This window comes from Lepidochelys kempii, chromosome 15 (genome assembly GCF_965140285.1).
Source record: "Lepidochelys kempii isolate rLepKem1 chromosome 15, rLepKem1.hap1, whole genome shotgun sequence".
NCBI lineage: Eukaryota > Metazoa > Chordata > Testudines > Cheloniidae > Lepidochelys > Lepidochelys kempii.
The window spans coordinates 30,968,128-30,995,918 of record NC_136394.1 but is presented as its reverse complement, the minus strand read 5'-3'; the positions used below and the strand labels follow the sequence as shown (position 1 = coordinate 30,995,918).

The window sequence follows — 27,791 nt, the reverse complement described above, 5'->3', positions numbered from 1 at the left end:
CAGTATAAACCAGTCATTGTCTGTATGAATGTTAGTTTGCACTGACTTCGCTAGTGTGGTTTATGTAACCTGTTGTCAAACTAGGCAAATATGTAGATGAGTTGGTGTACCCTGGGAAGACCTCTGCGTACCCCCAGGGGTACATGTACCTCTGGCTGAGAACCACTGAGTTAGAGGAAACTTTGCATGACAGGGCAGAAGCACTAGACAGAGAGTCATGTCCCATTCTGAAATGTTACCCCATTAGTATGTAAATTCAAAGCTTAAGACTGAAGTGCCATCAATAACTCACAGAGGTCTGGAATGTTGGCCTTAGCCATGTATTTCCTCATATTTGTCTGGTTTCAGCTACTTCCTGAATGTCAGTTAAGCTTAGTGTGTGTGTTTCTCTATTGTTTCAATTAGGGCTATGGGCAGTGCTAGAAGAAGCACAATTTGTAAGCATATTATAATTGCAAAGCAAAATATTGTAAACACCACAGAAAATGCTTTCCCTAAATTGGAGGCAAACTAAGACCTGAAACAAAAAATCTAAAAGCATTTGCAAGCCAAATAGAATTCTGTAGTGTGCAATCCACACCAAAGCAAATGACATACAACAATAATTAGTGCAGATTACACAGCAATTAACATGATTATGATTATGCTAGTTGAAATAATTTATACTATAATATCCACACTTGCATTGCAATACAATGCATGTCCAGAGAAAAAAGAATATCAACCAAATTAGGCTCTTGGTTCTGCATGCATGAAGACCAGTACAGCTCCAAGGCAGTAAGAGAGGAGAATTTGTCCAGATTTCTCTAAGAAATTTTCCTGTCATGTTATCAATGCAAGGCAGTTCTGCGGTTTTTAATAGAAATAATTTGTTTTTGATAATATAATGTTTTAAAATAGAATAAGTAACATGGACAGTTCCTGAATGCTCCCAGACCTCCAGTTCTAATATAATAAGAATATTCAGATACTGAAATCCAAACGTAGGTGATCTCCCTTTTTTTTTTGCTGTCTGCAAGCAGTTCTTTCCCTATGATAGTAAACATATAAGTAAATTATAAAGTTCAAAGTAATTTATTATCTGGGATTAGGTTCTGACTATCATCAGATACAAACAATGAGGACCCACAAGATCTTAAGAACAATTGGACGTATCCTGATCTGTTTTCATGGACAAGAAAGTGTGACGCAGTCTTCTCAAGACTCAAGAGCTACACTTGGGAGCTGTGCTGATGGCTCTATGTGGTCAGTGTTGCTGCCATATGTGCTACCACATCTGAGAGAGACTAAGCTGTGTTTCCAAGAGCTCCCTTGGATGGCACGGTCTAACAATGCTAAGGAGGTACCGGGGGGAAGAATAGCTAGTGATGTTCATCGGCCATTGACTTGGAATTGAAATCCTTGGATGCTTTGCATTCACAAGGGCAGTGTAGCTGCAGTGAATAGTACCACAAGATTCCCAAGATGAGATAGCATGTGCTAAGTGTCACAAATGTATGTCTGTCTTCTACTCCTGCTGTCTTGTAAACTAGTAACAGCTCATTGAGATTATCTGGGGACAGGGGCACTCAGCTTCAAGAGAGGCAACTGACAGCTTCCAAACAAGACCCTGCAGGAAGACTATCAACAGAGGGACCAGAGCAAGTAGCTCTCATTCTTCAAGAAGAGTTGTCCTATGGCATGAAAAGAGATTGAGTGAAGCTGTCTCTTACTCCTCCCCTTCACTCCTGAAGGTAGCCTCACTCACCCGTTGTAACAAGGTCTGCAGAAAGTCTTTGAAGATTCCATAATCACCAGTGCTGGATGGCACTCATCTCTGGCACTTGCAGAGAGACACTGAAAGCTTGAGCAACGTAAATATTTACTACCAGGTTATCAGCACAGATGCCAATACAGCCAAAATTACCACTGTAGACAAATGTAAACATTGTGCCATTTTGTCATCACTCCTCTTGGAAGAGTCTATAGTAATATTGCAATGAGCATGACTGAACACTGCTGCCCTCTACTACATGAAACTGGCCGCACACTAGTAACAGCTAATGGAGCTGCTCCTTTTGCAGCAGGACAGTCAAGGTTCTGTCTCCACCATCACCATGAAGCTTCAAGTATGCATCATTGTGAGAACCATGAAGTTTGTAGGGTGCAGTGGGCTTGTTACCATATCAATGGGCCTAGAGGAAGGACAGACCCTTCATCCCACAGAAGAGTATCTGCACAGAACCCAGCATGTAAGAGATGACGCTATAGTATAACCTAAGTCTAGCAGGGATGTGACGAATACCCAAAACCGTTATGATCTTTATATGTGTGTCCAGTCACTCTGGGACTGTTCAGAAGTGTTTGGATACTGATCCCTCCAAGTGAAGGCCCCCTGAATAGTCCCCTATCTCCTGCATACTGGGCTTAGCAGCTCTGTAGTTCAGCAATTTCAACCTTGTTACCCAAGGATGCAGTAAATTCATATAGTTTTGAATTCACTTTCTAATAAAAAGTTGACATTTTATTCTGTGTGATGTCTCTTATTTACTGGGATTCAGAGTTGACAGCCATTTTTGTCCAAATACTTAATATCAGAGAATTACAGAAAAAGTTAATCAAATTCCTGATCTCTGTACACTGGGCTGAATATAATAGCCTTATATCACTCCCTTTTGGCAGCTGCTAGCTCAGGAAAGGAAAACTATCCCACATATATTAGCAAGAAGTGAAAGCTAGGTAGATTTGTTTCTCATTACTAGGGGTCTGTGTAAGCGAAATCTTAATAAAACTGAGATCAACTGATACAAGACACACAGGCTTTTTCTCATTAACTAACTAGATTCATAATCTTCCGTTTGTTTTCATTTGATACAGCTTCCTGCCTAGTACTTCAGTCTTAGATTATTTGAGGCCATTTTCAGTTATAAGGTTAGGATTTGGAATTTGCCATTCCATAAACTTGAGAACGACTCTAGATTGTGACATCTCTTCCAGCCTGAATGCAAAGGATGGTTCTGAAATTAGGCCATGGCTGGACCAATAGGTGGCTTTTATTTATCTCCCTATAGAGATAAATACTGTGCTGCCCACAGTCTACAATGCTGCCTATTTATTATAAATCCAGCACAGTTCATCTCAATGATGTAGCTTAATCCATAATTTCTTATTTATTGCCATTCACTTACAGTTACGCCTACGTAATTTGGACCAAAGACCTAAGACAACCATAGGAATTAAGATAAAAGCATTCCTAAATGCAATGCTAGAGTAGAATTCTGCACACTAAGGATGCTCTGCTCTCTGACGAAGGACTTGTGTCAATTACCTATGCCTAAGTCTAACCATTGCTTTTATTGGTTTTAAATTCCATTTCGTACCAGCAACAGACAAGGCTCAGAAAGGCATTTTCAAACTACAACAAAAGGTATTTAGAATAGTAGCTGTGTGGGGACTTGCTCTTCAGCAAATTAATTCTGGTTTGTATTTATTTTACCATGTAAACCTGACTTCACAGGGCTCAGACCGCTACACAATAAGAATGGAGTGTTTAACATTATAGGGAAGACCCTAGTATTAATCTTGAAAAATCACATACATTCAGTGTAGCTACAGATCAGAATCTGACTGCACACAACTACAGGGTGACTATACATCAGGTAGGCACTAAACCCCACTTTGCAAGGACTGCAGTCTGAAAGTCAGGTAATTTTGTATACAGAAACGAAAAAGATATGTGCACAATACAAGCAAAAATGACTTGGAGTTAGATTGTGCCATGGATTGTGTGGGCATGAGACATGCAAGGGGGTAACCTCCCCTCTTGCCCCACCACACACATAAACCTCTTATGTTCCTGTATAGCCTCCCTGGCCTTGGTTCGGGGTATGCTGGAGAAAGCAGGTGGGTTGCGAGTGGGCAGAGACTTGGCTGGTGCAGCTGATCTGGGGAGAGGAGTAGTTTATTTGCTACTGCAAATAAATAGTGGGACAATGGAGAGATTCCCTGCACAGCCCCTGGCCAATGGAGCTATGCACCTTCTTCCACACAGGGCTCCTGGCAGAACGATGACATAGACCTTGATTTGAGGACTTCTGAAAATCCAGCCCATGTAAGTGCTTCACATCTGGGATGTAGAGTCACTGTCTGTCTGAAGATCCCCATAATACCAGGGCGGAATTTCAAATAAGATGCCCGCCTTGTGTCTTCATTTCCAGGTCTATTTGGAGGGTTTCAGTCAAATCCTTAGCACTTACGTGCCCAATTCTGAACCCTTCCTCATGTCAGGATTCTCTCTGGTTTCAACTGGCCTGTTCTCAGGAATAAATTCTATCCCTGCAAGCAAAGGCTGCACACTTGGCCTCTGTGCTAATGTCGTTTTGTGTGTGTTTTATGTTCTGACCCTTTTCCGGGGCTAATTTCCTCAGTTTCTAGTCCCTCACAGCTGTGACCCAAGCTGAGCCACGTTAAGTATCTACCTGTCTGGCTGCTTATATATGCCATTGTCCAACTTGCTTACAGCTTGTTAACATTTTCTTCAAAAATTAACATGTCATACATTTATACACCTTAATATAAAATCTTCCCTTAGTGGTAAACGTGTGAGCGTATGGCATACAAATCCACAGAGAGACTGCATTATCTCTTTAAATCATCTCTAGAGAATACATCAAGGAATATTATCCTGCTTGAAGTGTGGTTTTGAAGTAGCGGCTTTCATCTAACATTCCACTGATCCTGGTTTGGAACCGACTACCTCCTTTGATTTGATGGTTTGACCTTAAATACCATGCTCCCCCACTGAGCTTCCTTCTCCACACGTTGAAAAGAATGTAGCCTGAAACATCTCTGGGCCAATGACTGTATAGTACCTGACCTGATTAGGCAGTCACTTTTCTACAGAGGTTTTAAATAATGTATTAAAATTAATGACAACAGTATTAACCTCTCAATTATGCTCCACAATGTAACTTTCCTATTTCCACCTCTTTTCTCTACTCTTCAGTCTATAAAATGGCAGCTACCTTAAATGATGGTGCGATCGGTCAAACCAAGACATATTCGTAAAATGCATACTTGATAAGACATTCTTTGTAATCTTTGGTACTCTTTGGCCATTGTGTGATAACTCCCCATTTTTAACATTCATGTGTAATAACAATTACAGGTGTCTCCTCTGTTCCCCTCCATGTACTTGCAAACTAGACAAGATTGGAAAAAACTTTCCAAGAGTGCTCGCTGAAGGCTGCTTCTGAGCAGTTTAGCAGACTAAAATAGTTCATTAGTTGGTGTGTTATGCAAACTGAACAAAACATGAAATTGTGTATATTTTAATTATATTTTAATTAGACAGCAAGTTTTGAAAATGTAATAACATATCTTTGCCAGATAAGCCACTTTGATGAATCCATCAGCAATGTTTGCAAATTGATTGATTTTTTCCCCCTACTGTTTTAAAAATACACTGGCTTGAAAGAAAAATAAACATGAAACCAGTAGATGTCACCACCTGTGGTGATTGGGACTGATTCAAAAGGCAATCATGGCGCCCCGTAATCATTGGTGCGGTTTTATTGCTGAATGACAATCAACATGCAAGAAGCCACCTGCAGCAGTTATGTTTCGGTTCTTACTTGGACCTGCAGTTGCTTTTGCATTCAGATTAGAATCACATCTCCCGAGGGTTTGCCCTCCAGTGTCCACACCAAATGGGCAACAATGGTTCTGGCTGAAATATTGGTGCATTGCTCAGGAAAAGGTCTAGTAGGCAGCTCTCATGACATGTCGGTCGAAGCAGTTGTGAGATGGAAGGAGTTGTGCATTCCCTCTTTTCTCTCCATTAAATGGTGGGAACAGGCATTAGAGTCTCTGGGACCAGCAGTAGACATCACTCTGACCCTAAGCCTTTTACTTTCCCACCGCCAAAGGGGGCGTAGATGGAGTCATGCAGACCATAACCGCATGTACAATGGCACATAATTCAGTGTGTCATTTTTCTCTGCCTAGATGGGTGAGTTTGCATATGTCTCCAGTTGTAGTTAAAGCTTTTGACAAGGCATATGATTGCTAAAGGCCAAACACAAGCCACTGGCATCACAGCACTAGTCTGAATCACAGACAGAGACCCAAGCATCTCTCCCTACTCCTGGCTTCACAGCTGTGGCTATATCGCCATCCCAGATGCCTCCACAAACAACAAGCTGTTCCTGAAGCAAATTGTGAATGGCTGCTGCACACTTCCCAACAGGTGCAGAATGTTAGACCTGAACCAGCTCTTTAGGGGACTGCAAAACGTGTTGGTGTCATCAGAATATCAGAGTCTGGGCCAGGTGTCTTCAGTGTGCGCCTGCTCTGAGAGCCTCGAGCTCCGCTGAGCTTCAGTGGCATGATTGTGTCAGTCAGAGGCAATATCCACTCCATCAGAATAGGCAGCTTGCAGCCAAACAGAAGGTGCAGGGGCTCCTGAGTATGGCTGCTCATGTGAAGCCAGGGCTGAGATCAGCCACAGAAGCGGAGGCAACTTTTCTAGAAGATATCATGCTTCTTCCTCCAAGGTTGCAACAAGTGCGATCACAGCGTCTCTTCTTCTTCTAGCTCTTCTATTGTTCACTAAGCCCCGTATGAGACAATAGACAGCTACCACTATTTGTGAGACCTAGAGGAAAAAGCCCAGTAGGAAACAATTAAGTGGACCTCTGCCAGATCCAGTAACAAAACCATGTATTTACTATTTGTTCTTCTCTGTTACTCAGTAGAACTTTTAAAGTTTTCTCAAAGAAGAAAAACAATAGCTTGCTTGTTCCAAAATGTGGTTTAAAAAAGCCGTGGTAGACATTTCCGTGGTTCTTGCTCAAAGTCTGTCTTGTTCGTTTGTTTATCACAAGCGCTGGGACACTATTATGGATACAACGTCTAGAGCTGCATGGCTTGCTGCAATGTTAAGCCTGTCCGTGACATGGATTTACCTTCCAGCTACAGATAACATTTGTCCTTTTAGACAGCTGGTTCATCCCATGTATTCTATTCGGTGTCTGCACCACACTCCAGTCCAGACCTAACAATCCACACTGAGAACAGAGTGGCACTTTTGATTTTGAGTTTTCCTTCCTATATTCTCCTATGGGGCCCGTTCCGTCTGTACACACGTGACAGATATTTTGCATTGACAGAAGGTACAGCAGTAGTCTGAGCTTGGCATCCCCCCCACCCCATTAGCATCCAGCAAAGCATACATGGTCTGTGACACTGAGAGATGTCCATGTAGCCTACCTTGTCCTGTCAAACAGAGAGAAATTTCAGTGGCAGCTGCCAGATATGGTTTCCATTGCCGACTTCATTCCGCTGCAAATCTGACCAAGTATCCACAATGAAAGGGCTTGGAATAAGCATGCCCTACATTGCAAGGGCTGTCAAACAGCCCCTGAACTCCTTCAAGAGTAGAAGAAAGATCTTGTGGTTAAAGCAGTAGACTGGGATTCAGAAGAGCTAGGTAAATCACTTAGACTCTCTGTGCCCCAGTTCTGCATCTGTAAAACAGAGACAATAATATTCCCCTCCCTGGCACGCTGGTGAAGTGCTCAGGTACGAGGTGAAATGCACTGTGGAAGAAGTCTAAATTAAAAAATGCAGTTTGGTGTGTGCTGTAGGCCACAATTCCTATTTTCCCTTTTGTGGAATGGATCAGTAGTATTGTGACGTGCTTGGTGATCTGACCAAAAATGGCCTGCCCATCCAATGATTCACACACATTTCCTTCATGTCACAATCTCCACCTGCACCAAGCTTTTGAACACAGGTGCTGTGGGTGAAATCCTGACCCCACTGAAGTCAGTGGCAAAAGTCCCATTAACCTCAGTGAGACCAGGATTTCACCCCATGATTCCATTACTTCCTTGAAGGAGAGTAGCCACACAGTTACTGTAAATACACCTGAGAACATCTAGGTGTGGGTATGACAGTGTCCAATTCAAGTAATGTGAAACCCTCTCATGTTAGTTCATGGCTTTCCAATTCATTCGGTAGCTGCTACTGTCTCTCTTTAACATCACCATTTTCTGTTGCTCTGCATAACACTCCCATTTCTAATAGTGCTCAGGCAGCTACCAATTGCAGTAGGAGCGTATGTTAGAGAATTCATGGAGCACTTCCTAACACAGAGGTTCTCAGGGGTCTTCCCGGGGCACACCAACTCATCTAGACATTTGCCTAGTTTTACAACAGGCTACATAAAAAGCACTAGTGAAGTCAGGACAAACTAAAATTTCCTACAGACAATGACTGATTTATACTGCTCTATACACTATACACTGAAATGTAAGTACAATATTTATATTCTAATCGATTTATTTTATAATTATATGGTAAAAATGAGAACATACGCAATTTTTCAGCAATAGTGTACTCTGATACTTTTGTATTTTTTATGTCTGATTTTATAAGCAAGTAGTTTTTAAGTGAGGTGAAATTTAGGGGTACACAAGACAAATCTGACTCCTGAAAGGGTACCGCAGTCTGGAAAGGCTGAGAGCCACTGTCCTAACATGATACGGCAGTAATGAAGGGAGTACTAAAGATAAAGATGTGACTAAGACTGCATGAAACGGGGAACTCTGAATACTATTCTTAAGTTTTCCCAAACTTATTGTGACTCAAAGTTCTGGATATTGATCCGAACACAAAGTCCAAAGCTTTTTAATGTTCACCAGTCAGTAGTTCTTACCCAGCTGAATACAGTCCCTTATATTTAAAAGGGCAATGAACAATCATCAGAAATAGACATCAGATAGTAACCAATGTCACAACTAAATGTCATTGCTTTGGACGTCTGGTCAAGTGAAGGGGTACTGGTGTGGAAGAGCTGATGTTGGCTGGTGACATGGTTTGGCTTTGTACCTGCCTCTTTTATAATTCTAAGAGGGAAAAATGCAGAAATGCAGCTTTACACAGGAAATACTGTACCTTTAAAATACCATTAGCCTAATAGCACCTTGCTGTCTTGTTGCAATCTGCCAAGTTTAAAAGCATGCAAAATCAGAAATCTGGATGGCTTTTTTTTTAAAAAAGTAGCTCCTGGAGGCCCTAGGAAGGCTATGTTTTCTTGGCTCCTGTGCCCTATACATCCTGCTGTGTGTTACACTTGGCATTTACTGTTTAAAGTTTCTACAGAGGATATGTTTGGTGTGAGCTCTCTGTTTCTCACAACTCGACCTGCAGCACATACCATCCATTACCACAGATGTTTTTTTAGTTCTAAGAAAGTTCTGGACAGCTCTTACCTCAGGCTCAGGGTGCTGTGGCTGTCCAGGGATTGCCTTGAGAGACTTCCAGCCACACTGGGAACTGAAGGTGATGACCAGCCCACTGAAGACCCTATCCAGGATTTGATGCTTTCTTCTGGCTCCAGACTTAGAGTGGAGCCTAAGCTAGACTGATTGTCCCTGTAAGCAGAACACGCCACCATTTTACTTTGCATTCACTCTGGCATGCCCTCGTTCCCCAAAGACAGGAAAGAAATCTGAGGTAAGCTGGCAAATAGGGTATTTGAAAACCTTATCCTGACTGGGTTATCTCACCTGTCTTCGCAGGCTCCCTTGACTTGAAAGAACCACATGGCCAGCCTCTCTCACTGTGTGGTAGAATTTGTACTCCAGACCCAGGTCAAACCAAGCCATGCACATGAAAAATGAAGCGGGGCAAAGATGACTAAAACCTAGACGGGTTCTCTTAGGGTGGTAATTTGGGGTGGCTTTTGTTTGATCTGTATTGGTCCCTTCATCCCTAATCATTTTTTTTTTTACACCTTTAGAGGACAGAATCTGTTCTGGTCTTTCACATCGTCAGCTCAGATTGGCTCAGAGTCTGCTTGCAGTGCACATGGAACAAACTTTTCCAGGCACCCTGATTTTCATGCAAGTTCCCCTTCAGCTGGCTGTTTCTCCGTATGCTGGTGAAATGCTCTGTACCCTGGATTGGTGGTGTGCAAACACAATCCCCATCTGATTCACTGGATCTTCAGCTCTGGGATGGTGGCTTTCATCGTAAAACACATTTGAACCAGTCCTCCAGGTCTGTATCAGAGGTGGGCACAAACCTTTCAAAAGGGTTTCACACTATGTTAGGGGTTTGTGTTCATTTATCATTAGTGTCCACTCCTGATATGGTGATAGGTTGATTCCCTTTAAGAGATTCACTTCCTTTAAAAGTACAAGCCAGTTTAATATTCTCACATCAGACCCGGCAAAGAAAAAAAACCTGAGACCATCTAACTTGAATTAATAGGCAGAATATCTAGGGAAAATGTGGAAGATCAATGTAGCTGCAGCGTATGTAAAGGCAATACATCTGAAATGCCATCTGATACTAATCAAAGCACATCTAATAGGAACACGATCACATTTTCACCAAGTATTGACATCTCCTTGGCAAATGAGATTTTGACAACTATGAGACAATATCACAAAAAAGGTGAAAAGCTTTAACCAGCCAGCAAATCTTAGGGTTCACTTACATATCTCTTCTTAAACAGGCAGATTCCAGGGCTGTCTGGACACTGTAATGAAGGAAGAAAAGATCATTGCACTTGGCGATGGATTGTGCTGTCTTTACTAAACCACAGTGGAAGTCAGAGGATCAGCTTCTGTTTGAGGAAATCAGAAACGTTTCAGATTCATTGTAACACAACTTTCTCCTCCAGCTGTCATTACAAGGAGGAGCAGAGCTACCAGGGCGTTTTTCTTTCTGTCCAAAATATGTCCTAAAAGTCAGATACACCAGAGAAGAAAGGCACATGGGTATGCGTGCACGCATGCACACCCCACCATTGTGCACACTGGGGGGTGGTATATTGGTAGAGTGATGTATGCCACTCCAGAGCCCACTGATGGTAATGCAAGTTGTGCCAGCTGGATGGCTAACTATCCTGTAACATGCTCAAACACATAGCCCAGATCTGTAGGCTGACTAAAGGGACTGATGTGACAAGCACATGTTATGCCTGCTGTGAGCCACAATGCTATTTGCAGTTCTTCTGCATCAGAACATATGGGTTTTCCTAGGATTTACTTAATGCAATATGTTTGTGGCTTGATGCTGTTTCTCACGCCTGTGTGCATCAGAATTAACTCCACTGAAGTCAGAGGTGACACACATCATCAGGCATTGATCAGTTGTAAATCTGAGCCCCCTGGAATGCATCATAAGCCTGGTTTGTTATAGATCCAGAAGGACTGAATTTACTAATTCAACTTAGTAACAGGTTGGGCTTGTTTTTAGGACCCACTGGTTAGACGTTAAAGACTGCAGGGAAATGAGAAAATCTGAAGCCATGGATGTAGAGGAGGGGTAAATAACTGTAAAAAGGCAGAACACCATTTTCCTCAGCACAGCAGCGTGGAGAGTTCCTGCTGAGAAGTACTTCTCATCTCGAAGTAAAGCATGAATTGTATCTGAAATCAGTTTTGATTAGAAAGAGCATTTCTGAGCTCTTGGGTTTCACCCTGTTTTACCCCATTTAATAACTGGGGAAAGAACTGCATCTTTTCAAAGAATGGTGTCAAAATATATGTATATATACACACATGCCCCATTCTTTTAAAATATATAATATTTACATAATATTGAATAAGTATATCTTTTCAAAGAATGGAGTGTGTGTGTATATATAACCCCTCTCTCTCTTTGTCATAATGCCCTCTTAGCAATGAGGGAAAGGAGAGAACAACAGTCATCAGAATGAAGCGAGTCCAGAAACGGGGAATGGCAATTGAATGGAAATTTTTTCTTGTCAAAATTTTTCAACCAGCTCTACTGCAAAAACGGATTCTCTCTCCCCATCCAACCTCAATTTTGAAGGCAAGTAAACGTGACAGGGCTGTCTGTTTTTTTAAATCAATAACTTCAATTTATTGAGCATCTAGTTGTCAGAAGTCTGATAATTAGATGATCTGTGGAAACATCCTTCTCTCACATTAGCAGCTATGGCTGGTGTAGCCCAGTGCGTTCCCCTTTAAGACTGAGGCTTTCCAGAGAATTCCTCTTACAAAGAGAGAGCAGCCCTGTATTCACTGCAAGGAGAGCCGGGAAGAGACAAAGCAGATTTATTTTCAGGAAGACCATCCTATTAGATCTGCTGCTGCAGGAGCAATGGCCTTGTCTGGAGGCTGTCTGGGAAAGAGACACTCCGAAGCAGTCGAAGAGACTAAAAAGCAGTTAGAAAGACAGATGGCAATGGATTGATTTACCATTAGAGAACAAATATTTAAGAGTTGTCTGAAGATGAGTAATAGAAGGGAGGTTTCAGACTAACATTTCAGATATTTGACTGGATCTGTGAAAGCTGTGGGGAAAAGAATGACTTTAGCTGAGTAAGAACAGGTCTCTCAAAAACAGATCTGGGAAGAGTAGTTAGACAATTAGCGAAGGAGAGACAGCAGGGCATCATGGGTTTTGGGGAAAATTCCCCTGATTTGGAGATTATTCGGTCACTTGTTTTGTTGAGCACAAAATTTACTGCTGGAATTATTTTGCCTTGTAATTTTAATTTTAATTAATTTGTAGGAGAATTATATTTTTAAATTTATCTGATGACAGCCTTTTTAAAGGCTCGTTGTCAAGGTTTTTAGGTGGTAAATTTGACTTGCACTGGACTCATTTTGCCCAACAGTCTGAAAGCACAAGGTCACAAGCACTTCTCTGCAGGAAGGAAATGTGAAATGTGCTGGAGAATAAAGATTTCAATTCCAACTGGCAATTCTGAGCCTCCTGCTGGGAACATGCGTTTTTCTGAAAAGTGAGATCATTTTGTGACACTGGCACTAAAACGATTATCCCACCCGAGACTGGAAATGCTTTTCCAGTGGCTTTAATATCTGATTAACAAACAGGAGTAAACTTTAAAAATTAAGCACATAATGATAAAAATATCAGTGTTGAATAGTTAAAACTAAGTTTAACCCCCTTCAATCCTGGCCTAAATCCACTTCAGTTGTGACACAGTAAAAGGAAGTTATCCACTAACTCGACCAGCTCTTTTGGAAAAGGCTGAAAGACAAAGGCAAAATAAGGGCCTGGTTTTCCCATTACCCTGCACCTTGTGTAGCCATTTCCACTTGTGTTAAAACACTGCCCTGCTGCATTGGGAGCATTCAACCCCTATTTTGCACTGATTCAAATGACTGCACAAGGTGAAGAGCCATGAGCCACAGAGCAGCAGGCCCTCATGTTCTGAAAAAACACAACCCACAGCTCTATTTATAAAAAGAAAAGGAGGACTTGTGGCACCTTAGAGACTAACCAATTTATTTGAGCATGAGCTTTCATGAGCTACAGCTCACTTCATCGGATTATGACACCAAACACAAGGGGATTAGAATCCCCTCCCTGAGGAGAACCATGCGTCTGGTGAAAAACTGAACAGGGATTTTTGGAACCCAAAGTCTTTTTTCATTGATAAATGGTCTCTTTTTTTTTTTAACGGAAAATTTTGCATAATAGGTGGCACTCACAAACTATGCTGAGTGGGATGATTTACATGAGCGTAGAAAATGGACCAATGATTTTTGTGACTAGACTATTTCCGTCACAATTAGAGACATCAGGCCCAGTGGTCGCTAGTGTATCTGCACCAGCTGCGGAATGCTTCCCCCAGGAATGAACCTGGCCTTCTTTGTTTTGTCTTGTTTCTTTGGTTTTAGTCTAGATACCTTTCTGTATCACTTTCATCACTGGATTGCACCTCTTCAAGGGCGACCTGCAGGTCCGCAATGCGTCTGATCGAGGTTTCCAGGTCAGCTTGCAAGGTCTGCCTCATTGCAGACAGCTCATCCACCTGCTTCTCCTAGGAAAAACATACGTTAAGATTAGGTTTTGTTCAGGAAAGTTGCAAACATTCAACCATGGACCTAAATATCTGAGATGGGTAACAAACCATTCACTTAAATGATGTATTTTCTTATAGAATGTATTTGTTATTATTCCAGTAGCACCTAGAGGTGCCAACCAAGATAATGGTCCCATTGTGCTAAGTCAGGTGCAAACACATGATAAGAGACCGTCACCGCCTCAAAGAGCTTACCATCTGAATGGACAAGATAAACCAGACAAAGAGTGGAAGAAAGGAAGCACTAGTATCTGATGTGCAGATGGGAAACTGAGGCACAGGGAGGTGAAGTGACTTCCCCAAGGTCACTCAGGAAATCGGTAGAAGACCTGGAGACTGTACCCAGATCTCCTGAGTCTAGTGATTTTAACCATTAGTCTATCTCCTCTTTCCTTCAAGAGCAGCCGTGTTATGGCAGAGGTTACAGTGCACCTCAAATCCTGTAAGGAGACCCCCAAACTCCTGAACGTTTCCTCTTGTTTTGAATGCTAACAGAGCTACGTCCTCTGATGGCTTTTGACTTGGGTTTTGGCCTCATGTTCTTTTCTGGTTTTCCTCAAACAGCCTTTAGAACTGCATTAACTGACCATATTTCTATCCCCCAAAATAAAATTAAACAAATGCAGGATTCTCTCTACCTCCTGGGTGCAGTTGGCAGTTGTCCCTGCGCTCTCTTTATGGTGGTGTTACACTGATCTGGCCAGAGGGTAGAGTCCATGATCTAGGATGCCTTTCCCATCTTTTCAGTCTTTGACCCATTGGATTTGGTTCCACCACAACTCTTTTAATGCTCAGGTTTTAAGATTCAGTTAAATTGTGCTTTATCCAGGCGAGATGTGAGGAAGGAAGCAGCTCATTCATAAGACTAATCTGGGAACAGACCTGCTGAGAGTGCAGGGGCCAAAGGGACATTTTTTGTGTATTTCTGGGTTGCTTATCCACTTACATAACATGGTACAAACTGCTTAAAGACGAAGCTCTTTTCCGAAACATTGCGAGCTTATAAGAAAATCAGGAGTTCAATTTAAACCACGGGTTGGAAAAGTGTCGCAGTCCTGGGTTCTATTGTTCACCGTCAACATCAGCAACAAGCTGCAGCTGAGATTTTCCCATCATAATTGCAATAATGGCCACCTGAGCTGGCGCTCATCACATGGGGAATTTTACTCTTTAATCACTCACAGTCTTAACTTTGCAGTTTTAATTTGCTTTTGAGTCTTTTCAGATCACAGCTGGAAAGGCATTCTTCAGCCCGCTTTCCTAAATCATCACATGACAGAGACAGAGCGCACGAGCTGCAAATTTAACTTGATGGAAGGTGCCAGCTGTAAAATTGCCGTCTTTGTGGTGACAAGGTGAGAGATGATTTGTAGTGCAGGCAGTGACAGGCCTCAGTGCAGGAGCTAGCCGCCTGTCAGAGTAAATAATGAAAGCCTTGGTATCACAGGGTGAGCAGCCCCGAGGGGAATAGCATTTCAGTTCATAAAACATGCAAAGAAATGTCTGAGTTTGGACTGCACACAATCACAGTTGCTTTTGGGAATGCTCCGATACTTGTAGAGACTTTAACGCTACCCAGATCTTTTTCAAATCTAGTATTTCCAGACCTTTTATTCCCCATCTATTAGGGGGGAAATGTAAGTGGATGTCTGACTGGTTCCCTTCAGGGAACTCCCCAGCCTAGGACTTAGAGTGGGAAAGGACATAGCAGGTCATTTTGTTCATCCTCGTGCCGATGCAGGTTAGCGGGGTATGGAAAGTGCTCCGGGACATGGCTTTCTGCTCCCGTCCTGTGGTGTTGTAGGCCACACAGTAGCAGACACTACACAACTGAGGTGGGAGATGCAGCCAAATGAAAAAAGCAAAAGACTCTAGCCTGGGAAGACATGCAGTGAAGTGTTAAATCACATGGGGAGAAAACACAGAGCTTTAGCGACCACATCTGTAATCAGCTATTTGTAAATTTAAAACCAACAGTAAAACAACCTATTGATAAAAAAGCAAACCCGCAGATATACCGATAACAGCCCTAATTAAAATAATTCCTCAGCTCCGGGAAGATGCGACTCGATTACATGTAGTTCACTGGCTGCATTCTGGTTTTGCTGAATTCTATTATTTTCCTGACATACCGATGGGGGACTGCGCTCCCTCCCCCCAGCACAGCGGGATGAAATTGCTTCTCCCTATCTGGGAATTCAGCTGCTTTCTTACTCAAGTTGGTGAAAATGAAAGGCCTTGGAGTCTTCTATAGAGGTGAAATATTAAGAAATAACGTAATTTTGCCAGTTTGCATTGTGAGGACGCTCTCTCTCCTTGGGCAGCTGCCGTGTATATCAGCTTGTTTTACATTGTGTTCACATGTAGTTATGAGCGTCTATAAAATGTGAAGGCTGCAATTTTCAGTGCCGCTTCTCCGGGATCTGGCCCCCTGTTCCCATTAAAAGCAATGCTAGTGAGGCACACAGAAAGGAAGTGAGACCGTTGAGTGAAATTCATTCATCTACCAAGGCCAGCACAAGGCGACTGCATCAGTCCCCCTCAGAGCTGTAGAGGTAGACTGAACCTTGGGTCAGCCTGGGATGGGGCAGCTCCTTGCAGAAGTAGTGGGACAAAACTCACCCCAAGTCACAGTCTCCCCTGTGCTCAGCTCGGGCTCTAGGAGGGGGAAGTAAGTTTTTGTACCCTTTTTGGAGTAGTGCTTACCTCCCTCCTTGCAGCTGGTTGGCTCTGCTGGTTGGCACACAGGAGGGAAGAGCCATGGCTCTACCCCTCTCCCACCCCATTACTGAGCTGCATACAAAGTCCATCGGTTCTGTGCCCCCTTGGGTCCCCTGCAAGGTTGTGTAGGACCAGGATACAATCTTGCCTGGTGGGTGAGGTAGAACTTAAGTGGTGCCTAGGTCGTGTGCTGGCTCTCTACATGGGGCTGAAATTGGTCCTTCCTCTGACATCTTAGGCCTGCATGTTCAAATGGTTCCATTGCAGGGCTGGAGAGCTGGGTTCTAAAGGACCCTGGGCCTCATCCTACAAGGTGCTGAATGAACTCCACTCCCAGAGACTTCAGTGGAAGGGGAGGGTTCAGCACCTTGCCAGACCTTGCTCTGGAGGTGATTTTAGGAAGGTCACTTTTACTGTTGGGGAAACCCAGAGAGGCCAATACAATTCACCTTCCAAGCAGGAGCTGTGCGAGGAGGAATTCATGTTAGTAAAGAGCTCTGAGAGCCAGTGGCCGAAGGCACCAGAGACGTGCAAAGTTACCAATCATTTTGTGGGGAGTGGGGGTTAACATTGGATGGTATTGAGCAGGTGACTTAATACATTATACTGCCGCTGCGCTAATGCTATCGATGAGCTTGGGATTCTATTCGCAGCTTCTGGCCAGAGCGGGTTATTTAATTGTAGGCTGGAGAACAGAGATTGCTAATGAACGCTGGCAACAGGGCTTAACAATACCATTGTCCCTAAAACAGATGGGTCAGCAGGCAAGAGCTGTCGAGTTATGGTTATTATTAGAGGCACTGGGACTCTTCCAATACCGCGAAAAAATGTCATGCACATTTGTGTTCGCTCTTCATTAACCTTCAAGTAATTCACTTGTGCAAATCCACGTGAAAAGTGAATTTTAAGTCTGAATGCTCCACCTTTCACTGAAAGTTGACTCTGAACTTTACAGTCACTTATAGAAATGTGCGGCGGGAACGGAACATACTACATGATTTATGGAACCTGCCATGCAGCATGAATTGAGAATGTTCAGCACTTTCTGAAGAATGAACAAAGGAATTTGAGAATTTCATGACCAGTCAGTAGGCAATTTGTAAACAGAAAACAAGGAGAAATTGGTCAAGTAAATGATTGGCTCAGCTTGAACAGAACCAAATAAGCGTAAACAGGAGATCTGCTGTTTATGGATTGAGCAGAGGTCTAGGTTTGGTCTTATTTTATCCCAACTGATTCACACGTCCTTACACGGGGACAGCTGAATTTGTAAATAAACTATGTAAAAGAAGACATGATAGATTGGGGAAGGTTTCAGAGATTGTAACACTCATAGCTTTCCATCCTACAAGTTAATAAGTTGTTAGTTTATCCCATGTTGTACATACATTGAGGGCCTGATCCTTCACTGAAATCAATAGTAAATCTTCCATTACCTTCAATTGCCCAGAATCAAGCCCTTTGCTTTTAGAGACAAGCTATGGTAGAAGCAGACACAGCCAAATGCTATATACTGCACATGGTGAGTCTCTGGTGTACACTCTGCTCTCCAGCTGCACCCTTGGGAGTTCCATGCACAGAGCACGGAAGTGATCTAAGAGGTCTGCAGAGTGGATTTGAGAGTAGCCCTAGTTTAGCAGGTCAAAGCTCAACATTTATGGCATAATTTCTCTCTCCAGTCCACAGGAATGGAGTTAAGTACATTCTATAGGAAACAAGTTCCAGATGATTCAAGCAGGACAATCTTTCCTTAAGCCACAAATGGATGATGCTATCCTAAAACTGCTATTCATAGCATATATTGGGCTTTCCAATTAGCATATGCCTGGGATTTCAGCTACTATCAACATAATTGGTGCCTGCAACAATTGTACCTATTTTGCCCTTCTACTTAAATTCAAACATGGCATATCTGTACCACACAATTTTCTCGAGGAAAGGAATAATTATATCAACATAATTAAATTTCAAATGCAAAAATTATCTTCTTTGCATAAACTGACAATAAAGTTCCCAACATCAGAACACCATTATTCCAGGTAGCAATTAGAAAGACACCTTTGACACATCATGTTTCAAATTTGAATGTAAATGCAAGAAGCATTTTCCTTTTAATACACTAACCCCCATTAATTTTAAAATACTCATTAAGAATGGACTGTAGAGAGGTTCTGACTTTCCTATTGAGAAGAAACACAGAGAAACTTAGAAACATGTTTGTTGAGAAATGCAGCGAGCACCCACTTATATTGTTCTGACAAATCCTTCATGGTCATGAAACAAAGGAAGAAAGATCCAAGGAGATGAGCAGCAGCAGCCAGGAGGAGTTCACAGGCAGCCGACTAGGAAATCCCCAGACCCTTCTGGCAGGGAGAGGAGATAGCTTAGGACCCTCTGTGCCAGCAGGGGTGATCCTCCTGGGGCCAGATCTGCTGGCCCCAAAGCTGGATCTCACCAGCGAAGAGATGTAAAACAGCCACACCATCCTCCTTTCTCCAGCATCATTTTGATTCTGTGTTTTGCTTGTGGCCTTTCCTCACCTCCAGACATATCTCTGGCATGACTCGTTCTTGTTGCATTCTCCATGGAGCAAGCGCTCTGTGGGTTAACAGCACCTATCAGCATGGCATCTAAGAGAAACGGGTGGGGAGAAAGCTGCCCCTTTAACATCTCAGTCAGAGAGGAGGGTGAGACAGAACAAACACCACCAGCAGGAGGTCAGTGTGCGACACGGAGCATTTTACCAAACAGACAACAAAGCCCAACAACAGCCCTCTCTTCTGCACAACTTGGGCAGTTATGCAGGGCCCCCAATTACTTCTGAAACACCCCATCCATGCTCTCAGCATGGCACTCAGTTTTCCCGCCGTGACCTTAACACTGTCCCCAGCAAAACATGCCGTCCCTTCCTGGTGACCTTAGCTGTACCCCAACAGTCAGGGAGCACAGCAAGCTTGGCTAGCTCATGCACGGGGGTGTCTCTTTCTTACGTATCTCACCATTCAAGCATATTTAAACTGTCCTGTCAGCCCATAAAAGCTCTGCACGCTGTGTGAGAAATTGGGTGCGAAGCCGAAAGAGAGGATGCAAGCGAGGCTGTGCAGTGTGGATAGAATTGGGGTGATGCACAATGGCCCCCAGAAGACAGGCCAAGGTCTGACTGGACATGGACGGCAGTCACTGCCTCCAGGGCTCATCGGCGAGCAGGGTAAAATGTGTGCCCTGCCATGGCCCACGCGGTACCTGTCCTATGCATAGATCACCTCTCTGCTTCCCCAGGCTGCCAGGCCAGCTCCTTCCATCTCCAGTGAATTCACTTTAAAAATAAAGCCTGGCAGACCGAGCATCAGTCTGAAGGATGCCAGAGCCTGGTGCTGTTGTTCTACCTTTCTGGGTGGCAGCCCTAGGGTAGGCACCTCCTTCACTCATTCCTTTGGGAAATCTCCTGGCAGCTGTTCTCGTCGAGCTGTCGGTTCCCTCCCTCTTACGCTCACCTGTAGCTCTTTACTCCACCCCAATACACACCCCCAGGGGTGGGCAATGTCTCTGACACTTTCTCCAGGTTTCCTGGCTGATTTCGGCCAGGGTCTCCGACAGGAGGATCAGTTCCATCTGCTCGCATCAAGGCCCAACTGCTTCACTTCAATGCACACATACGGCAGTGCTCCTGCAGGTCATTCCTGTAGCACAGAGGTTCTCGATCTGCGGCCCGCAGGCCGCTTGCAGCCCGATCAGCGCAGAGCTGCGGCCCACGTGACATCCTCAGGGCCATACGGGTACTATTGGTTCCACAATGGTAAAGAGGTGGAGAAGCACCGCTGTAGCGCTTTCAGGTAGGAAGTGCTATTCTCACTCTGAAGAACAATTTGGCTTGAGTGTAATTCGGCACAGCACTTTACAGGGCAGAGGCCTCCAGAGCAGTGGCTGTCAGCCTTTCCGGACTACTGTCCCCCTTTCAGGAGTCTGATTTGTCTTGTGTACCCCCCAAGTTTCACCTCACTTAAAAACTACTTGCTTACAAAATCAGCATAAAAATACAGAAGTGTCAGAGCACACTGCTGCTGAAAAATGGCTTGCTTTCTCATTTTTACCATATAGTTATAAAATAAATCGACTGGAATATAAATATTGTACTTACATTTCAGTGTATAGTCTATAGAGCAGTGTAAACCAGTCATTGTCTGTATGAAATATTAGTTTGTACTGACTTCGCTAGGGCGTTTTATGTGGTCTGTTGTAAAACAAGGCAAATATCAAGATGAGTTGATGTCCCCCCGGGCAGACCTCTGAGTACCCCAGGGGTATGCGTAGCCCTGGTTGAGAAACACTTCTCCAGAGTGATGTAGGCTGGAAACTCTTATCACCTACTGTTCTGCAAGCAAGACTGATGAAGACTGATCAACCCTCTCCATTCAAAAACTCCGAGAAGCGACGCTGAGAACCCCGGGCTATTTAGAGCGCACACGTGTTGCGCTAATCAACCGCTCCCACTGCCTGCATGACCCCCAGTGGTTTGCGTTGCAATTCATTCACCTCAAGTCACACCAAGGAGCACAGAGGGAATGAATATCGCAGCTGAAAGGACCATTTGCTCTATTGTGTATCACCACACTTATCAGACACGAGGAAATAACTCATGGGGCTCTGGGTTGGAAGGATTCGAGCTGTGGGATTGTTATGCCCATGCCCTTCTCTATCAGTGCACCATGCCTGCCATGGGAAACACTCTCTCCCTCTCTCTTTCCAACAAAAGCAAAGACGATCCCCTGCCACAACAGGAAGCTGTAGATAACAGACGGTGCAGCCGCACGGAGCCCAGACACTCCTGGAACCAGCCAATGGCTAGTCACAGATCAGCCACACCCTGGCAAAGACGAACAAGGCTCTGCTGCTTGACAGTTGTTTTGTTATTAGCTTAGCTGTTTCTGCCTTTGGCTGTGTTTCCCGCTTCACAGAGGGTTAGAAGGGGAGATGGCCAATCAGCTCCTGTCTGGTCCGTCCTCTCATTCAGGACAGAACTGTCCCATGCAGCACCCTATCTGGTGCTAAAGGGTGACCAGTTTAGTTGGAGAGGGCCACTGGAACCTCAGGAAGCAGGCAAGGCTGCTGGGATTGCAAAGGGTGATGGATCCGGGGAGCTGGCTGAGCTAACAGGGGAAGCGGAGAGAAGGAGTTTGTTGAAGGTGTATGGAGGACAGAATTGTTGCAGTAAAGCACAGGACAGATGCTGGGTGTTCACTGACAAGGTGGCACTAGCCTGTAGTGGGTTGGTCTATAGAAGATTTTAGATGCTAAAGGGATGGAGGAACCTTTCCATATTTGCAGCTTTTCTAAAAATCTGTCTCCTGTTTGTACTAATCTCATGTGTATTTACCCTGTAATTATGGAAATCACCCCGATTATTACTGTAATTCCTGCTAAAATATACTTTGTTTGATAGATGTACCATCTATTTATGCAAAGTGGCCCAAATTGGATTTTCCTACCAACTACGTGGGTGGATAAATTGCCTTAATGTACAGCACTGTCAAAAAAAACCTGTACAATACTGTACAGTCAATAGTTCAAAAGCATTTATTTTAGAAAGCCGAGGTTAATATTACCCAACTTGGAATATGAATTAAAGTCTTCCAAGATAACAGGGAAGAGAATTCAGGCTGCCATTGTTATTGTATAACAAAAGCCATATGTAGCAAAAAAAACTATGTGTCTCAGTGAGGAAACCTTGTCTTCAAAATCTGTATAGAAAATTTTGCAATTCATTCCATTCTGGTGGGTCTGTGACTGTTGTCACATGCTTAAAGTTCCCAGCCGTGGCATTTTCCAAATAAGATTTCATATAAGACCATTTACTGCTGATCTAATTAAACATTATCAAAATTCTGGCAATATATGTCATCAGCAAAGCAAGGAACTCTGCCCTTCTAATGCAATTGTCAATGCTGCTCAGTTATGAAAATGAGCCCAATGCTTTTCCCCTGAGATCGCCCTTCGCCTCAAATACTCCTTTGAACGTCCCCTTTCATATTGTCCTTTGTGGGCACTGTGATTCCCAGACTGATCCGCCATGCATGTCCCAGTGTGGCATAGAGAAAGAGAGACGCTGTGCTGGGAAAATATTGTTTCCGCTTTGTGAATGCTCCAGGAAAAAAATAGGGACGTGAGGTTCAACGAGTGGAAGTCACGCAGCACACTCTGTTTAGCTTCACTGGAAACCTGTGAAAGCAAACCAGTGATCAACCAGCGATTTCCTTCTATTCGGCAGCAAGCAGTGACGTCACAGACAAGTGCATTGTGTACAACAGGCAGTGAGAGAATGCGAGGACAATGGGGTTTTATTATGCATGATAACATGCTTGAAACACTGTCAGTGTCAAACGCTTTCCAGGTTGGAGGTTCTTGAAGTCTTTAATTATTGATTGTGGGTCAGGTTCTGTTCTCAGTTACTCCAGTGTAAATCCAGAGGAGTAACTACATTGCCTTTACTGGTGTCATGGAGATCAGAATCTGGCGCTTTTGCTCTAGAGTTTGATAACATTATGCAGCATTACCTCCAGTGCCTAGAAGACAACATGATTTAAAGTTGTGTGATAAGCCTCTTTCCAGGCTGTGCAATTTGTTATGCTCCTGACTTGGCCAAATGAAGGTGCTTTGTGCTTTGGGTTTCTTTTTGCAATCACGACTGAATCCAGCTAAGACGAGCTGAGCAGAATCTCCTCTATGTGTTGGAAATGGGAAGGCAAAGCAAGGCCAGCAGTGACCAAGGCATCTGCAAATAAAAGGGGGAGAACTGCAAATGCCCTCAGCTGCAATGGGTTGGATGACAAGAAGAGCATGATCAGAGCACAGTGAATAGTTCGTGGTGGATAATTTATACAATTTGCCTCATTTAATGGTTCGTGGCCTATTGACGAGCACCTGACATTCTCAAGGTCATTTGAAATTATTTCAACAAAATCTTCTTCGGGAGACAACTGTCTGTTGGCAGTTCGCTGCAAATGCTCCATATTTGAAATTCAAACTATGTTCAGGTTTGATTGGATACATAGGTCACATGGTATTGTTTCTGCTCCTCCCACTGGAGGAGCATAACTTTTAGAGTCAGGTTTCTGGTGTGAATAGCAAAGACTGCAAATTCAGAATTTGCTTCCACAGTCTCCAATATTCACTTAAACACATGTTCTTTCCAAGAACACTCCTGCCAGTGAACACAGCGGCTATGTTGACTCATATATACTGGCTAGCATACATATATATTATCTGATAATACTACCCACAATATATATTTCCAAGCATTTAAGCATACATGTTATTAAGTATTAATATAGCAGTTATATAGCCCAGACGGGTCTGTATCTGATTATAATCATGTTCACTTATGCTAAGTATCCCATAATACCTTGCAGTAGCTGAAGTAAGCTTTGTCTTAAGATAGGAAAACTGTCAGTATCAGGATACATAATTGTTTCCTCATTACAACGGATAAGAAGTTACTCTCACAAATCTTTTTATCCTGGTACCAGCCTAGGAGCTGCCTTCATACCCCTTAGCGCCTGGAATGCTTGTACCCAGAACAAAGATAAAGCTGCACCATTACCAGGCATGCATGGGTTCAGAACAAAAGATGAATGGGTGGTATACCATGGTACTGGTAATGAACAAGGTAAAAAGCTGATTAATTGAATCTAGTTTCAGGTCACATATATAGTACCTTTTACTGGTACACAAATAGGGTATATAAAGATGGCTTTAGGGCTGTAACTTTGGGAATCACACCTTCTATGAAAGGTGAAAGCACCATCACTCCACGGCATTGCTCTTCGTAGACTGGTAGAATCTTTTTCCTGCACCATATTAATGAACCTTACTGACACTGGTTATTTGGGCTCTAGAGTATATTTCATAATGGCCCAAAGTGTAGTCAAGCAATTGACTATACAATTTATCAACAGCTGAAATAATCACAGAAAGAAAACACTACTAAGGCAAAACTCAGACAAAACACATTCCTTTAAAAACATGAACAAATATTTAGGTTTTTTGCAGTATTTGCACAGCTCTAACAAATATAACAAATGGACAGCAACAAGGTGTTTAAACATTATTGGGGAGAAATGGTTTAGAAACATACAAATTCCAGAAAAGGAAGCCTGTCACTCCTGGGCTGGGTACACCAGATGAATGTTTATAACTCTGACATGCCCACTGCTCAAATGCTCCCTCAAAGCCCTCTGCTCTGCAGTGGGCTGGGAGAACACCAGCCAAAGGGCCCACTCCGTACCTAAAACCAAAGTTTGGACTGGACTGTCCAATGCTAAAGGTCACTTGCAGATGAAACCATAAATAGGGAATGACAGAATCCTGCTGAGCCTGCAAATGGAGTTGCTTGGATCTGTCAAGGCATCAGGGAACTAGTAAGACATTTATTTATTGACACCTGATGGCAGTTTTGACAGACATGCAGGAGAAAATCCAAATCACAAGCCTATTCTGCATTTCCTTTACTTGTGTTGGACTGAGTTACACCCATGCACTGTGGTCTTCAAGACCTGGATGCGAGATAGCATCCTCTTGGCACAGAGAGCCCCCCTTGGAAGTCTGTTTCTCAGTGGGAGCGCCGGGCCAACAATCCTGTCAAGCTCAAACCTCGCGTAGAGTTGTTGCTAGACAATGAGATGTTTTTTCTGTGGTGAGAACCACCCGCGGTGTTAGGTCATGTTTAGATTTGAGCCATGCTGAGGCCTGTCTGTGGCTTGACCTGCCAGACCCCAGATACAGGTATGTTTGTAGCAGGAGGACAGATCCTCCCCCTCTGCCTCTGTGGAAAGAAGAGATGAAAATCGGATGGATCCAGGCAGAGACCGGATGGAAGGGCTGGGAAACCACCTGGGCCTAGGGAAGCCGTGGTAGGAGTTGGGGCCAGAGAGGCAGCCACTCTCCATAGCTTCAGCCCGCTCACACCCAGCGAGGGAGCTCACGCTGACTTTGGTGGCAATTCCAGAAAGTTAACGTTGGCAAGGCCCCCTTGGTCAGGGTGTGCGGGCAGCGCCCCCAGGATACAATCAAAAGGAAGCTGCAAGTGCTGGCTCACAGGCTCTCTGCTCGGTCAAAGCTGGGCTCAGGTGCACTGAAAAATGGGAGCAGGTTCCAGCTTCCTTATTCAGAGCCACCCGGGCCAGCAGGAGGTGCCCACTCTGAGGCAGGCTGCTGGCAGCGCTGGAGAAAGGTCCCTTCTGCCAGGGGAAGGTGGGTGGAGTGGGGCTCAACTTTGGCACCCCCAAACTGTCTTTTCCCCCCCGTCCATGGCACAGTCACTCTTACCCCAGACTATGTCTGCTCCACACCAGTGCAGATTCTCCCTACACAGGGGCAACTTCCACTGGGAGTCTCCAGTCTCCTGCATGGGAATAACCCACCCAGGCAATGGCGAAGAACAACACCCTACCGGCCCATCCCACTTGCTGCTTCATCAGCCTAAGCCAGCTCCAAGGCTCTGAAAAGGGATTTACAAGCCTTTCTTTCTTACAACTCAAATGGTGTTTAGTTGGCCTCAAAATCATTTCAAGATAAGGCAAAGCAGAGATTAGCCAAAGTGAAATAATTTTGTGTGGCTTAGTCTATAATGGATTTGTGGTCAGAAGACTTGGAAAATGGATTACGGTTCCTTCATGTCTCTGTTGTTTTTGTGTGTATTCTGCTGTCGCAACATAAACTTTGTCAAATTTCCCATCCACCTTTAAGTGAAGTGTAATCTAATTAAAGATGTTTGGATCAGCTCTATTTGAATAATTTAATGTACACTTGCAGCATTCATCAATCAATATTATTTTTAATTAAGTAATTAACTTTAAGGTTTTCAGCAAGTTTGACGTGACAAAATTTCCCGTCTAAGTCTCAGGGGAGACAAGATGAGTATCTGTTTCTAACCTCTCAAATACAGGCTTTATTTGCAATTGGTACTAGCAACTGCAAGGGCCAACTAAGTGCTATAGAAATTTTTTCCCCAGTGACGAAACAAAACCGCACGTCTTATATGCAATGGATCTAATTATGCTAAGGTAGATTGCCCAATAAAAGCTTTTCGTATCATGCTCTCCCATCTCACAGTGAGGCTTAGAGAGATTGACTTTGCTGGATATCATCTGTGGTTAAATTTAGCTAAAGTCATTAGCTTTTAGGGAAAGGCACAACTCCAACAGACTTGTGCCAGAAATGTTCAGAGATGGGGACTGTAAGCTGGTCATTGGCTGTTCAAAGCATTTAGTTAAAATTCTGTTGATGTCCTTTAATTTGCTTTATAGGGCAACCCCTTTGAGAATCCAGGAGCAGTTCATACACCTCACTACAAGTATAAATATCCTGTATTTCTTCTATCAAGCTCCCAGCAAAGACTGAGAAATCATTAAGACCTGCAAATGAAAACAGTTTGTAAACACCAAGGCTATAATGTGCTAAGCCGTTCTGGATAGCACGCTGATAACACTACTGTAATTAGGAAGGCTATCTTCTGTCATGAGAACCATAAAAGGTGTTATTTACACTGTGACTGTAGCCTAAATTACCTTCCAGATGGGATTTTTTGAAGAAATACTTGAGATCTCACTTAAAATAGTTAACAGTGCTCAAAGTTTCACATCTATTAATAGAAGAAATATTTAGAAACGTTAAAGTAAACTTGTACATACTTGGTTTTAAGGTAAAGGTCAGATTCTCGTCTCTGCCACATTGTGTGATGTGGGAGCAGCAGCATCTCAGAAGCACCTTAACTGAGATCAGAATCTGGCCACCTGCATGCTGCTGAACTTGTTGAAAGCCAGGGGAAGGCTACACAGCGGCTGACATTGCTAACCAGGTCCTGAGGCAGAGGACTAATTATTACACCAGGAATCCATATTACAGCCTGGAAACTTTAGCCTCAGTGCAGGTCTAGATGGTTCTAACTTAGCAAGTCATTCCCCCGCCACAGCACACACGGCGTCTTGGAGAACACTCTTGCCAGCTGTCGTTCTCTTTGATTCCCTGATCCTGGCCCAAGATATCCCTTACCCAGGGAGAATGGGAAGCTTGCTATCAGTCAGCACCATCCCTGACTCCTATCCCAGGCTCCCATCTGAGGCCCTTCTGCGGGTGCTCCATGGAAGTCTGGGCCTGGGACGATGAAGCAGGGCAGGAGATTGCTAGCACTGCTGGGATCATCTGGGTATACAGATACTCA

At 43.6% G+C, this 27,791-nt stretch overlaps 1 protein-coding gene across 2 annotated transcripts in view; it reads right to left on the bottom strand.

Moving 5' to 3' along the window:
* MYO18B (myosin XVIIIB) overlaps positions 1 to 27,791 on the bottom strand; it is a 196,038-nt gene that overhangs the window by 19,120 nt on the left and 149,127 nt on the right. For both annotated transcript variants that reach the window (XM_073312543.2, XM_073312541.2), the window contains 3 exons: positions 13,680 to 13,813; positions 10,487 to 10,528; positions 9,255 to 9,416 (listed from right to left, as the gene is read on the bottom strand). In XM_073312543.2, the coding sequence (XP_073168644.2) occupies positions 9,255 to 9,416; positions 10,487 to 10,528; positions 13,680 to 13,813 (338 nt within the window). The remainder of the gene's footprint in view (positions 1 to 9,254; positions 9,417 to 10,486; positions 10,529 to 13,679; positions 13,814 to 27,791) is intronic.